The 14,511-nt window shown below is 53.6% G+C and overlaps 1 protein-coding gene across 1 annotated transcript in view; it reads left to right on the forward strand.

The window, feature by feature from the left end:
* Positions 1–8,458, forward strand: part of Ndrg1 (N-myc downstream regulated 1) — a 49,670-nt gene extending 41,212 nt beyond the window's left edge. The window contains exons 13-16 of the mRNA XM_047559287.1: positions 834–881; positions 2,423–2,458; positions 3,861–3,912; positions 6,715–8,458. Coding sequence (XP_047415243.1) covers positions 834–881; positions 2,423–2,458; positions 3,861–3,912; positions 6,715–6,896 — 318 coding nt within the window. The 3' untranslated portion in view covers positions 6,897–8,458. The remainder of the gene's footprint in view (positions 1–833; positions 882–2,422; positions 2,459–3,860; positions 3,913–6,714) is intronic.
* Positions 8,459–14,511: the final 6,053 nt, after the last annotated feature.

A 14,511-nucleotide genomic window follows, 5' to 3' on the forward strand; every position in this document is an offset into this window, starting at 1 on the left:
TTTCCACCTGGATTGCTGCCTGGTTGCCTGGGAGGGAGAGCGGCACCTGGGGATCAGGGCTTAGGCAGAACTTTCTGGCTCCTTTCACCTCTTAATACACCTTGGTGCTCAGAGAGGACTTGAACTCTCTAACACCCCCGCATTTGGGGAGCTGGGAGACTCGGGGGAGATTGACCATAGTCCTAGATTGGTGACATGTCTTATGCAGCAAGCTACAGAATGTAGTTAAGACCTGTGCTGTCTTTAATGAACCGTGAGTTTCTTATGTGACTCACTGAAGATAATCATAGGATGCATCAACAAAGATGCATTGTTCACATGAAGGGAGGTGATAGTTCTTCCTTAGGAATTTTGAATACAATACAGGTATAGTGCTTAATTCTGGATGCCACGTTAAGAAGGCTACTGACAAAACAAAGACAGAAACCAGCTTGGCGGATGTGATTTAACATGAAGAATAACTGTCAGAACCGGGTTGTTAAGTCTGCAGACTCTCAGGCAGTGGCGGGTTAAGCCCGGCCGTTCATGTAGCAGATGTTGGTGGAGCATCTTCTGTTTTCCACCTGGTCTTCATAACAACCCTCTGGAGACAGGTATCTTCCCACTTTGAAGAGGAACGATGCTCCGGAAGTTAAGCTCCTTACTTGCCCAGGTCACACAGCCAGCAATGGCAGGCTGGAATTTAAAGCCACCTCTGTGGAACCCCAGGCTCATGGGTTCTTCTGCACTGGGGACACGGGAGCCTCCGGTGGTGGCGCAGAGTGGCGGGGAAGAGGACGGGCTTCGACTTTGGCTTCAGGTAGAATCTGACCCCGTCCTTCTCCTGCGCCCAGGTGGAGTGCAACTCGAAACTGGACCCCACGAAGACCACCCTCCTCAAGGTACAGGAACCGTGGGGTGCGGTTTTCCTCTGAGAAACTCCCAAGGGCTCAACCAGGTGGAGCTGGGCCTGGTTGAGGCAGAGTGGTGGCCAGACCCATAGAAGGAAGGACTGGGTGGGCCCAAGACCTCTGTGGGCTGCTGGTTGTGAGGCCTCAGGAAGGGCCAGGCAGGGGCTCTGCATCCCCCAGGTGGGGGTGGGATGCCCCCCCGGGGTCTGCCTGTCCTTTGAGGACACACCTCCCAAGGCTAGCCTCCCTAGCGAGGCTGCCTCCAGTAGTCTGCTGGGCACACCATACGCCGGCTCTCTTGGGGCTGGGTCGGGGTCTGTGGCACCCGGCCGGTGCCCTGGCACCCTGGAGAGCAGCTGCCTGTCTGTGGCAGCCTCATCTGGGGACAGCACAAGAGCAGGAACTTCCCGAGGGTCTCCCCATCCTGGGCGTACCCCTGAGGGCAGGTGACCAGGAGGGACACGTATGGAGATGAAGCAGCTCCCCAGTGCTGGGGGAGGACATGGGAGGCTGCTGGAGGCCACCCTCCCCGCCCCCGGCCCTGCCTGAGGCTCTGCGGCCTGGCTGGCTTCTGTAGTCACTGCCGTCCCCGGCCTCACTCAGCCTCCATCGTCACATGGCTGTGTGTCCCTGGTGTGCGTCCAGATTCCCCTCTTCTTTTGAGGACGGTGGTCTGTAGGGCCACTCTGCTCCAGTGTGACCTCGGCTTGGCTTCATCACATCTGCAAGCGAGGTCCCACTCGGGGTCCTGGGGGCCAGGACTTCTGTACGTTCTTTTGGGGGACACACTTCAACCCACAATGAACGACAGGGGGCCTGAGTGACAGCGGGGGGTGGAGTTGGTGGTGGATGCAGGATCAGAACCATGTAGTGTGATTCTAGAAAGATCCTTCCCCCTGCTCCACCTGCTCTGCTGAGTTGTCCCCAGCTCGAGAGTTCCCCTGAGTTCTCGTGAGCTGCAGGGTGCCCCAGGATGGCCTCAGCCTCCCTGCTGCCTCCTCCTCCCAGCCTCGTTTTGCTGTAGCTCCCACGCTGCTCCCTTAGGGCCTCCAGCCCTGCTTAGCCATCTCAGGATTCACAGGGGCCTAACAGCCTCGGTTCTGAGACATTGGCCTAGGCTTGGTGACTCAGTTGGAGGTTAGGGCATTCATGAAGGGTGGCCAGCCGGGAGCCACAGCACCTCCAGTCTAGCAGTTGGCTCCTGAGCCAGTCCAGGGCGTGTGCATCCAGGGTCTTGTGCCCTGAACTCTTGCAGGCAGGGCAGACCCTGGCTGGGATCTAGCAGGTCCTGGAGCTCTTTGCCCAGTCTCTGCCTCCCAAAGGGACACGAGCCTTCTGTGCCCGGGGGAAGGGCAGTGGGAGCTCCAGACCAGCCTCGGGCCGGCCCCTGCTAAGCTGCTGTTAACGTTGTTAAGGAGCCACCCATAGTCACCTCCGTGGACAGCGAACTCTGGGTGTCCGTGTGGCTCTGGCTCACAGGGCGCAGGTTGCTCGGCTGAGCATCGGTGCTAACCAGCTTCCCTCCCTCCCAGATGGCGGACTGTGGCGGCCTCCCGCAGATCTCCCAGGTGAGTGTTACTAGGCTTTGTGTTGAAGGTCATCGCTCCCTGGCCAAGTGCATTTGCGCAGGTGACCTCTTAACACCTGCTCCTCGCTACCGCACTCTGCCGTTGATGATGGTTTACGAACCGTTGTTGTTTGTAAAACGCTTGCACGAAGTGTCCCTTGATTCCCCGGCAAGCCCTGAGGAGTCGGCTGAGGGGCTCACAGGTGTGTGTGCCAGCGTCCAGAGAGCGCAGGCTGCCCCAGGGAGCCCTGGCCCAGGGCAGAGGACAGGCAAACCAAATGGCGTGTGTGTGCACATCTGCCCTGCCTCCAACACAGAGGTCCCCTCTCTCTGCAGCCTAACATGACTGTCCCTTTTTCCCTTTGTCACACAAACCCCGAGGGCAGTTTTTGCATAGCTGCATGTCATTTGGGTCTTGGTGGCAGGTTGGTGGCAGGAGCTGGTAGAGACATGGGGGTGGGGCAGCCCTGCCTCTCCGGGACCTCCCTGTGTGGAGGATGGGAGGACAAGCGGACCAGGGCGGGGCTCCAGAGCTGGGTTAGCCGGAGCCGCGCGTCTCCCTGACACCACGCATCCACCTCCTGGTTCAGAACTAGTCATCGCAGTGGAAACGGGCACCGAGCTCGGACTTGGCTTTCCCGACTCCATTCAGTTCAGATGTCCCCGTTGGTTGGCTGACTGATGGCTTCACCTGTCCATCCAGCCACCCATCTGTCCAGTTCTCCTCTGCCCCCTTTCTTCCTTTCATCTTTCCTCTTTCCTTTCTTCCATCGATCCTGTTTTGTTGTTTCCATCCACCTATCTGTAGTCTGTCCATCCGTCCTCCCTCCTCCTGTCCATCCATCATTTCCTTTTACCCGTCTACCCACGATTGCTCCGTCCATGCTTCTGTCCACCCACCCTGCCACTGAGGGAGGACTGCCTTGAGGACCTGGGTTCTGGGGTTGGAGACCCCAGGGTCCACCTGCCGGACCCACCTCTTGCCAGCTGTGGGCCCTCGGGTCTGCGGGGCCCTGACCCGTCCTGCAGCAGCACTCCGCTGCTGAGCTGAGGGAAGTAATGAGCCGATGCCACAGCGAGAGGCTCCGGTGCTGTGGGCTCCCTGGATGCCCCGTCCAGCGTGGTCCCGCAGAGACGCCGCAGTCACAGCCCCCACCCCGCAATGTTACAGAAGAAACTGGCCAGGCAGTCATGTGACTCACCAAATTCCTACAACTATGAAGAGAACGTGAACCGTTCTTTGCTGACCAGAGCTGATTTGTCCCCATAATTATCCCCTAGCGTTTCCTTTACTTCTGTGTTTCATCCCCTGAACACATGGTGGCTGGGGACGCCACCACCTTTGGTGGCCTTTGGTGATCTGGCCCTCCAGCTCTGACCGCCCTGTCTCTTCTCTCTCACAGCCGGCCAAGCTCGCAGAGGCCTTCAAGTACTTCGTGCAGGGCATGGGATACAGTGAGTGTGGCGTCCCCAGCGTGGAGGGTCGGGGCAGGTGTGGGAGGGGCAAGGCCAGGTGCTGGCCAGGTTTGGACGAGAGTTCTGTGTCACCTCATCCAGCTTCAGTTCTCGGAACACTGGGCAGGGCAGAGAAAGAAATATTTACAGTCACTGGTGGCTGAACGGCAGGAGAAGGGCATGGCGGTCAGTTTCATCATTGTGCAGACCTTGTACTGCGAGCTCACCCAAAGCAGGACAGCTATGACGCCACTAAGCACATCATCGTAAGGGGCCACCGTTGTGGTCTGTCCACGTGTGACCCTGGTTGAGCAGAATGCTGTTATGCAGCCTGTGACTGCAGGTGGCTTGCTGAGCAGAGGGCCGTTGTTTCACGGGATGTTTGAGGTTTAGATGAGGGTTGTGCCTTCTCATTTTGATTACGAACTGCCTCAGCGTCTACCGGCTGTGTTGATGCGGAGGAAGGAGGAGATGCTGGGGCAGGTGGTGGCGAGGGAGGATGGATGCAGCCTCTGTTTCCCCCCTGAAGCGTCACAGTAATTCTACAAGGCATTTTTGACCTCCATTTATAAATGCATGAACTGCGGTTTGGGGAGGTTAAGCAAGCAGCCGAGGGGTGCTCTGTGAAAGTCCTTTGTAAACTAGCACTGTTTATGTGGGTTGCTCAGATTTGAGACGTGGCTTGTCTTTGCCAAATCATTAGATTCGGGAATGGAAGGATGGGTGGAAGCGTAATTCAAGAACTCGCTACTTCTTGCCTTGTGGCTATAGCTTGTTAGTCGGACGCAGAGCCTTATTTTCAGCAATGCCAGGCCTTGACCAGGACACAGCATGGCCAGTGTCAACTCTCCAGCTCAGCAGCAGTGGCCCTCACTACTAGTGGGCACGTTAGCAGGGTCCTCTCTCCTTGTCCTGCCTGTTGCTTGGAATTACAATTCATGTGCTCTTCCTAGCTGGGAAGACTTTGAAATTCCAGTCTTCTGGTTTTTTCCTTAAACTATTCTTTTAAACAGAGTAACACTATATTTGGTAAACCAGCGTGGTCTCAAGATGGGTCTCGGCCACAGGTGGTTTCCAGCAGGGTGGAGAGGAGGGAGTCTGGTTTGCATGCCGGGGGCAGGACTCACGTCCGGAGGTGCCCTCTTCCAACAGAGCGCACGCCGCGTCCTGCCCCTCTGCCTGTCTGGCCTGCTCTGCCGGGTGGAAGCTGGGGAGAGTGCCCCTCGGCTTGGCTGACCTTTCAGGAAGAGATGTGAGCCATGCTGGCTTGCCTTGGACCTGCCATGGGTTCGGATTTCTGCTCTGAAAGTGTATCCCGGGCAGAAAGGAAGGTTGTGTTTTGTTTTCCCCAAACCAGCTTCTACAACTCCAGCTTTATCCCCAAGTTCAGTTTCTCCTGGCCAAAGCACCCTGCGGGTCTTGGATAAAATAGGAGGAGGCGCTATATTCCCAAAGGCACTGGGCGAGAGGAAGAAAGCCACCTCTCACCAAGAGCCCACTAGTGACGGTGGCCGGCAGGACTGACCTTTCACAACCCCGGCCTCGTCGGATGGTTGCCACAGCCCTGGGAAGTCAGCCGGCCTCCCAGATTTGGGGTCGAGAAATACTGGGGAAAACATGAGAGCCATGGGTCGGGGATTGACCCCAAATCCTTCTGGATTCAAAACTAGCTCTTTGAGGAGGGAACTCAGTGCAGCAAGGATTGATTGTGTGTGTCTGCCGTGGAGAGCCAGCCTGCTTGCCCACGGGACAGCAAAGCCACCCCGCCACACAGCTGCTGGCCTCTACTGTCCATACATGACCTCAGCTGCACAGCTTCTCTTGGATGGGGTATTAGTCTCACAGGACGGCCCCCACAAATCCCCACTGACTGAGGTGCCTAAAACCACACCAGAGTACTCTCTCAAGTGTGAGGCTCCAAGTGTGAGACTGAGGCACCGGCAGGGCTGGGCTCCCTCCAGAGATGCCAGGAAGGCCCTGTCCTTGCCTCTGCGGAGCCCCTGCCAGTGACAGCAGCCCTGGGCCTCCCGTGGCCGGAACGCTAGCCCTGGAGTCTCTGTCTATCCATGACCCTGTCCCTGCATCTGTTTTCTTAATAAAGACACCAGCCATTGGATTAGGGATCATTCTAATCCAGAATGACTCATCTTAGCTAATTATCTCTGCAAAGACCTTATTTCCAGTCAGGTCATGTTCTGAGTTTGAATTTAGGGACAACAGTCTGTGGGCCCATACAGGTGGGGACGGTTGTTCTATTGCCTTTCCACTCTGTCAGCCACCTGCCATGGACAAGGGCATTTCAAGTCTTGGGAAAGATCTCAGAGAATAGGCAACGCCATTGCTCATGCCCGGCAGCTTGCTGGCAGGCAGTGGCTCTGCCCAGACCTCCCTGTGTGGCCACGGCCCCCCACTGAGAGCCCGTGGCCTCTGTGTCCTCCTGCTGACTGCTGACAGGATGGGGCAGTGGTGTTCACAGGAGGGGCCACCTTAGCACTGGGACAGGGAGGCTCAGAATGGGACACTCCCAGACTCACAACATCGCTAAGCAAGGGGCAGAACTGGGATTCCAACTGAGACCTGGGTTCAGATCCTTTGCCATGTGATGGTTGTAAGTCCTTTTCCATCTGGACCCTACTGTCCTCCTCTGATGGACACAGAGACATCGGGAGCCAGTGACTGGTCCATTGGGAGGTTTAAGGTGGGACAGGAAGAGCACTCAGCCAGGCTGATCCTTAGGGGTCCATCTGGTCCCTCCACTGTAGAGGACTCTGTGCCCTCACTGGCTGTCTCCTGTCTTCCCAGTGCCCTCTGCCAGCATGACCCGCCTGATGAGGTCCCGCACGGCCTCCGGCTCCAGTGTCACCTCCCTGGAGGGCACCCGCAGCCGCTCCCACACCAGCGAGGGAGCCCACCTGGACATCACCCCCAACTCGGGTGCTCCTGGGAACAGCGCAGGACCCAAGTCCATGGAGGTGTCCTGCTAGGCGGCCTGCGCCCGTGCCCTGGACTCTGGTCTCCGTAGCGACACCCCTCCGCCCTTCGCGCCTCTGCCCGCACCCTGCACTAACTTGGTATTAATCCAAAGCTTATTGTGTAAGAGTGAGCTCTGGTGATGGCGGGTTGCGTCTGTCCAGGGTGCCTTCCGACGCGGGGGGGCAGCAGGGGACCTCAAGGAGGAGGCATCTTTGTGTCCTGTTTTCGTTGACTAGTGGCCTGGTTGCCACTCTTTAACCTGCCCTCAGAGACACCCAGCTGCCCAAAACAAAAACCAGCAGCAGACTCTTTGCAATCCAGCGTGGGCTGAGCCAGCTTCCTGGTTCAACATCCTGGCATTTCCCCGACCCACCTACTTCCTGCTTCCTCTCCAAGGCAGCCAGATTGACCCAGCTCCTGGAAAGCACCCCGTTTCTGATCTGGGGAGGGGAAAGAGGTGGAGTGTGGGTACTTCTTTTACATAGGCAAAACAGGAAAGGGGAAAAGGTGGAGGCTGAGGCATTTGGAAAAATAAGTCCATGAAGAAGTCAGTTTTTGAAGTGTTGATGCAGAGGCACCGAAGCCTGTTTCTCTGGGTTCTTTTAACATGTGATAGAAGCCAGCAACAGACTCCCTTGTATTTCTAAAACAGCCTTGGGGCAAGCGCTTGTGGTCAGTTGGAGGCTTCTGCCCTGTCCTCTGCCTCCTCTGCAGCCCCTGCCTCCCTCCCACCTATGGGACTGAGTGATTCTTTTCGTTCACGGGGACCATGGTTTAGATTTGTAGCTGCATTCTTTAGAGTGGAGCTGGACATTCCAGCCAGCTGTCCCTGGCCGCCGTGAGTCTCCAGGCTGGGAAGACATTAAGGGATTCTGATGGTTGTGCTGGGATCCAGTGCCCTTGTGATTTCAGTGGCTCCCAGCCTGTTTCCAAGGAATCTGGGTGATTGAGTTAAATCCAGCCTCCTGTTGTTGACTTCAGGGGTTGACTCTGAACTTGAACGCTGGATGTCTCTGACCTAGGACCAAGACTGGGTCTCCAGAGAGAACGCTTTGCTCTTGTTGGGGATGGGAATTCATGTGGGGAGTGGGCTGGGAAAACTAAGAGTTCTGGTGTACACGTTCCCTGGGAGTTTCTGCTGCCACCCCTCCTCCTGCCCCACTAACCTCCTTCTGCTGAATGGGGAGGTGCCCCTGACTCTTCTGAGCAGCCTTGGCACAGCCATCTGGTTCCTATACTACTGCCTTTTGATTTTCATTTTGGCTAACCATGGATTTTCTTATAGGAAGTTTGATCAGAATGAATCGAACATTGTGAATCAGCCACTGGGACTTGGTGATTTCCAGGTCCCTCGAGCTGGTAGAAGGAAGTAGTCCTGCCTTCAAGGTGCTTGAGGGGCAGTGACTCAGTTTACCTGCCACCTGCCCACCTGGAGGCTTCCCCTGACCTTGTGCAGGGACCCAGGCAAGAGTGGCTGAACGCAGACCAGAAACTATTGTACACGTCTTTCCAGAGGACTTTCTTAATGAGATATTTGTATTTATTTCCAGACCAATAAATTTGTAACTTTGCAGTGGCTTGTGTCATTTTCCTCTACCTGAGAGATCACATGTGACATCAAGTATGGGGATGAGGCTTTTGATGAGGGGGTTGCATATCTTGATACCTGGGGCCCTGCCACTTCCATGCACCATTGGGATTTTGGCTTTAAAAGGATCCCAGTACAGGAGAAGCAGAACTATCAGCCACAGAGGTCACTTCAAATATCTGGGAGCCACATTAAAAGAGTAGAAAGAAACGGGAAACTAATTTTAAAAGTGCATCCCATATAACCCAATCTATCTAAAATGTTACCATTTTATAAAAATATCAATCAAACATTTAACTTTTCCCTTCTAAGACCCCAGGATGTGTGTCACCCTTGGGGCCCGTCTCAGGCAAAGCTGCCCAGCAGCTAGGGCAGTAGGGCAGGGAGAAGATAAAGCTTTTTAACCTAAAATTACAGGGAGACACCTTTTGTAAATTTTTATTTTCATTACAAGAAAGTACGTGGGAAGTCCACCCATGTGCAAGGCCGCCAGCGGACTCCCCGTTTTATTTAACGTCAACTCTAAGGTCAATCTGAATTGACAGACCAGTTGCAATGCATGTGCAGAGCCTCCAGTGCGACACCCGCCCTTGGTGTCCCGTGGACCAGGTGTCACTGGTGCAGTGTCCCCTCTGAGGCCACAGTCAAGCACTACTGCTCCCCGGCTGAGACTGGGCCGTCACTGCTGTCCCTGGCCCAGGGTGTCTTAGCTTCTTCCCGCTGTGACCACAGGACCCCACTTCACCATTGCAGAGGAGGAGAGTGGATTTGGGGCTCTTGGTTTCAGAGGTCTCGGCCCATTCCTCGGGGCTGGAGATGAGGCAGGACGTCGTGGAGGAGGAGTGTGGCAGAGGGAAGCAGCTCACAGTGATCAGGAAGCAGAGACTCCACTCGCCAGAGACAAATGTATACCCCAGGGGCATGCCCCCAGTGCCCACCTCCTCCAGACACGCCCCACCTGCCTTCTGTCACCACTCAGTTAATCCCATCAGGGATGAACTCACGGATTGGGCTCAGACTCTCACAACCCAGTCGTTTCTCCTCTGAACCTTCTTGGATTGTCTCACACGTGAGCTTTCGAGGGACACTCCATTCAAGCCATAGCACTGTCTCTTCCAGGACACCCCATGACATTAGCCTTATGTCTTCTTGCTCTGGTCAGAAGCTGGTCAGGACACCCCATGACATTAGCCTTATGTCTTCTTGCTCTGGTCAGAAGCTGGTCTCTGGCTGGTCAGTTTCTCAGACATTCCCCGCCTTTTGACCTTCCTGAGCAGCCCTGACCAGGTGTTTATTACAAGTCTCCTCAGCTGCAGTTTGTGTAGGGTTCTTGTGTAGGTGGAAGGCCGCGGAGGTGAAGTGGCCCCTTGGTCACTTCGTGTCAGGGGACATGCCTTCCTTGTGATTATGGCTTATGACATTGACCTCGCTCTCCTGGCTGTGTCCACCAGGTCCCCCGGTGTCAAGTTGCTCCCTCACTTTCCCCTGCTTGCTCTGGGAGGATGTCCCCAGGTGCTGCACACAAGCCTGGCCCGCACCTCAAAGCGGCTGCTGTTGATCTTGTTTTTTCTTCACTCCTCCTGAGGAGTTCCTTAGCTGTGGAAGGGGCAGTACGCTTTCCAGGTCTGCATCACGGTGCAGCGAGCGAACGTGCCAGAACCCACAGGCCCAATATTCAAGAAAAAGGCTCCGGGTCGCAAGGGGACATTGACCGTCATGGAGTGTGTGAGAATTACGAACCACCATGCATACTGAGTGCATACTGAGCCAAATTCAAAGGGGAAAAGGTCCTTTAATAAGCATGCCAAGCAAGCGGCTGGGAGCAGGTTCACACCTCAAAGAATTCCCAGCACCTAATTTTGGAAGTACAGAGTTGATCAAGGCAAAAGCCACAAGGACAGTTGAGGCACATATTGGTCAGAAAGACCATCAAGACAGTTCTTCTGATTACATGAGAGAATTGTTTTGATTATACATTTCAGAGTCATTTTGTCATACATTAGCGCTGTTTGTCAGGGACATGGGAAGGTCCCACTCTACTGTCAACACAGTTACAGCTTCAGGAATGTGAAAGGGAGACACTATAAGCAAGCATAAAATGGAGTCAGGTCAGAACAAAATGGCATTACTTTGGTTCTTTTCCATTTCATTGACCAACACAGAGGGTGAAGGTTGTAAAAGCAAAGGTGCATTTTATCCTCCTCCAAGAACTTGCCACTGAATTCTAGGCATGGATCTGTAGGGTCCGAGGACCACAGGTTGAGAAGCCTTGCTTTTGGTGTCTGTGAGGGGGGTGGGGTTCGTGTTGGTTCACACTCAGCAGGTGGAAGTAGCTTTCCTGCTTTGGAAACAGAACAGAGATGAGGAGGGCAGAGCCCCTCTGGGGAGGCAGGGTGTCATAGCGACCTCTGGCCCTGCTGGGCCGGGCTTCTGAAAGTCAGGGTGCTGTCCCCTGCACATACACCTGTCTTTGGAGCACATGGTGTCGTTGAGAGACCCTGTGCCCAGAGGCTGGTTTGCCAAGTGGGGGTCAATTTCTGCTCAAGGTGCTTGTCTTAGTTTGAGTCACTTGACCCTGTATTTCAGCAACAGTTGGTGTGCTCTGAGCTGAGCCGTGTGTGGTGTCTCGGGGACCACCCGGTCACCCTGTACCCTTCTCCCACACAGTCCCGCTGCAAGAGCCATTGGAGCGTCCCCTCACCATAGCCTAAACCCGTGTGCTCACATGCTGGGCACGTGGGCCTCGTAGGCTCATGGAAACCTTTCCGCGGTGTCCCACGTGAAAGCCAGGGGTGAAGGCGAGGCTTAGCCTCATGGGTTTGGAGATGGGATCAAGGAGGGCACCAAATGGGCAGATCAGCCTTCTTATGAAAGCAGAGTTTTCTGCCACTCTGAAGCATAAAATGGTAGCCCTTGGGTTTCGGGGCCGACCACTGATTGACACAGAGTCCATCAGGGCTTTGTGCCTGTAGGAGAAGGAAGCTGGTTGGCTCAGCTTGGCTCCGGTGTCCGGTCAACCATGACCGGGCTCCCGCTACCTCCCACCCCATGCGACAGGGGCTCTGAGGAAGGTGAGTGTTAGGCCTTTTCTGCACAATTAAACCCAGCAGAGCAGAACCCGGATGCAGACGCCCCTTGCCAGCTCCGGGCAGAGCCTTCCTGGGCGCCCGCCCCGCCCCTCTGGGAAGCTGGCCTCCCCGCAGGGCCTCTCACTTTGTGTATCCTTCCCCCCCAAAGTCTGACCTCTTACTTTGGATTTTCAGGGCCATCCCAGTCTCGAACACACAAGAGGAGGTTTCTGCTAAATAAGCAGATAAGAGCTTCCTCTAATCATAGAAATACTCGGCGGGCGTCAGGGTTTTCTCCGTCTCATTCTCGTCTGTAAGGAGTGCTCCTGGCTTCACAGAGGAGAAGGCCAAAGCTCAGAGACATTAAACACTGGACAGGCCATTTCTAAGTGGGTCCTGTCCCTCGCCACCTGTTAGAACAGCTCACTGAGCACCCGCAGGATCCATGCGGCCACCAGCTGACGCCTGGGGACTGCAGGACATCAGGTAGTTCCCGGAACTGAGACTGTGGCTGCCCGTAAGGGATTTGTGGCCAGCTGTGCGTTCCATCCTCCGGTGGAGCCCCCATTCTCCTCTATGTGTTTTTATCTGGTGCTTAATGTGTCTCCGTCCTCCTTTGCTGACAGATGTTTCTCAATGTTAGCAGTAAACCTTCCTCTCTCTTTGTTAAATGGACTGAGAAATATACAATGTCAGTATTGTGTCAAATCCACGTGTAACAAGGCTCAGAGTGGAGCTTGGAGCTCTTGGGGACAGATCACAGGAGGGTGCCTGGTCTGCTCCAGCTCCTTCAGCTCAGAAGCCAGTTTTGCTAGTCCTGCATTTAGAAAGAACCAGATTCAGCTATTTCTGAATACAGAGGAAGTCTTCCATTTTCATTTTGTCCAGGGGGTGATACAGATTGCTGGTATCTCTGCTGTATATTTTGATTTTTTTTTTTTTTTTGCAGTGCTGGGGATTTGAACCCAGTGCCTTATGCTTGCAAGGCAAGCACTCTACCAACTGAGCTATATCCCCAGCCCTATTTTGATTGTTTTGAGCTGAGGTCTCACAGTGGTGCCCAGGCTGGCCTCAACCCTTGGGCTCAAGGGATCCTCCTCACTCAGCCTCCTAAGTAGTGGGGACTACAGGTGTGTGCCACACTTCCAGCAGCCACTACATACTTCTAAGGATAAAGCACTTCATAGTAAAAATACTTTGGCTATTTCTCCCAAATCCCATTTTCCCAAAACTTCAACCACCCAGCCTGGGGATTTTCCCTCGAAGTCTGGATGGTTAGCTCTGAGGCACCCAAAGGACTCCAACCTCCATCTTTTGATTTTGGAAAGCAAGTGTGCTTCAAGATAGAAGGGTCTTGGAAATAATTCATGTGACCTTTTTTTTTAATCCTTGACTTTTATTGTGACATCATCATGTGTTTTGGGGTGAGCGGGTGAGGGGATCTGCTCACACAGCTGAGTGTGCGCTGTGTGCTGTGCTGGGTGTGGAGGAGAGAAGGACTCTGTCCTTCCTGCCTGGAGGGAGCTGGGCCATGACCCAAGTTAGAGCTAAAGACAAAACACAGCCCTAAAATGACTGAGTGACCAAACAGCCTGCAACAGAAGGAGGCGGACGCTCAGCCAAGCGCTGGGCCACGTCCTCTTTCTATTTACACTTTTAGGCAAAAGCTAAACGAGTTAGATGTGTAGACACACACGTGGATGCTAAGTCTTACTGTACCCTGGTCAGTTATTCCATTTATGATGAAGCGGCAACTCAGCTAATAACAGAAGTGTCAATGAAGTGCTCACTGTGTTCTAAGTGCTGTGTTAACATCGCGCGTGCAACGTGCATGCTGTCAAGAAGTGGACGCTGACACCACTGAGGAAGCCGAGGCACAGGCAAACAGGACTTCCAGCAAGGACTAGAGCAGGTTTGGAGCCACGGGAGCCCCTGCTCCACGCAGCCTCCTGGGGACCTCTCCGTTCTCCCAGCCGGAAGCAGAGCCTCTGTCCATCCATCCATCCTGCTTACTGGGTCCCTGGCATGGACCAGGCACTGCTCTGGGTAGCCATTTCCCTGACCTCAGTGGCCCATGGACTACTTGGGGCTATAGAAAGAAACTGAATAATGAGTAAGTGAACAAATGGAGAAATGGATGCTAAAAATTCCATGTTGTATTTATGAGGTGTTTTTTAGCCTGGATGCATTGGTGGTTCTGGTCTCTCTGAATTTCGGAATTGATTCCTAACTCTGTCATCTCCAAAGTTTTAAGCTATTTTTATTTCCATATAAAATATCTGGGATCTAATTTCTACCACATTAATTTAATATGCTCAAGGCTCCATCACTGCCTCCAAAGGAAATTCCAAGATATTCCAAGAAATTCCTCCAAATCCAGTAAGTTACTTTACTGATGATTTATTTTTTTCTAAAGAGAAAAGCTGTAAACAAAGGCTTTGAGCAATGAAAACCCTTCACGTTGAACAAACATGTTCCATGCTACATAAATCATGAGAAAAATGAAGATTGTCATGAAACACGACAGATTGCTCAATGCTGTTGCTAAATCCTAAGCTGTTTCCTCATATGTGTCATTTAGTCACTTACAAAAATGGCAGGAGGACTATTAAAATGTGAAATCACAGTTTGAAAGTAGAAACACACACACACACACACACACACACACACACACACACGGAAACACAGTTAATCATTATGTCCACCCAGGATTCCAGCCTTGCAGGGCTATCACTGGGATCACTTTGCATCAGAACAAGACTTTTTAAAAAGCAGTTACAGGATTCAACATAATCAGCACAGGCTGCGTTCCTTGCCCACAGTCTCTGTACAATATAAGTGAGACGGTAGACAGTCAAGCATTTGAACCTGCTTTCCTCAACCACTCTCTGAAGCCCTTTCAAAATTAAAATTGCAGCTATCCTCAAGTAAGCTCCTCTTGTGTAGGTCATGCCTTTGTTTGGGGGCTGG

This window comes from Sciurus carolinensis, chromosome 1 (assembly GCF_902686445.1).
Source record: "Sciurus carolinensis chromosome 1, mSciCar1.2, whole genome shotgun sequence".
NCBI classification, from domain to species: Eukaryota; Metazoa; Chordata; class Mammalia; order Rodentia; family Sciuridae; genus Sciurus; species Sciurus carolinensis.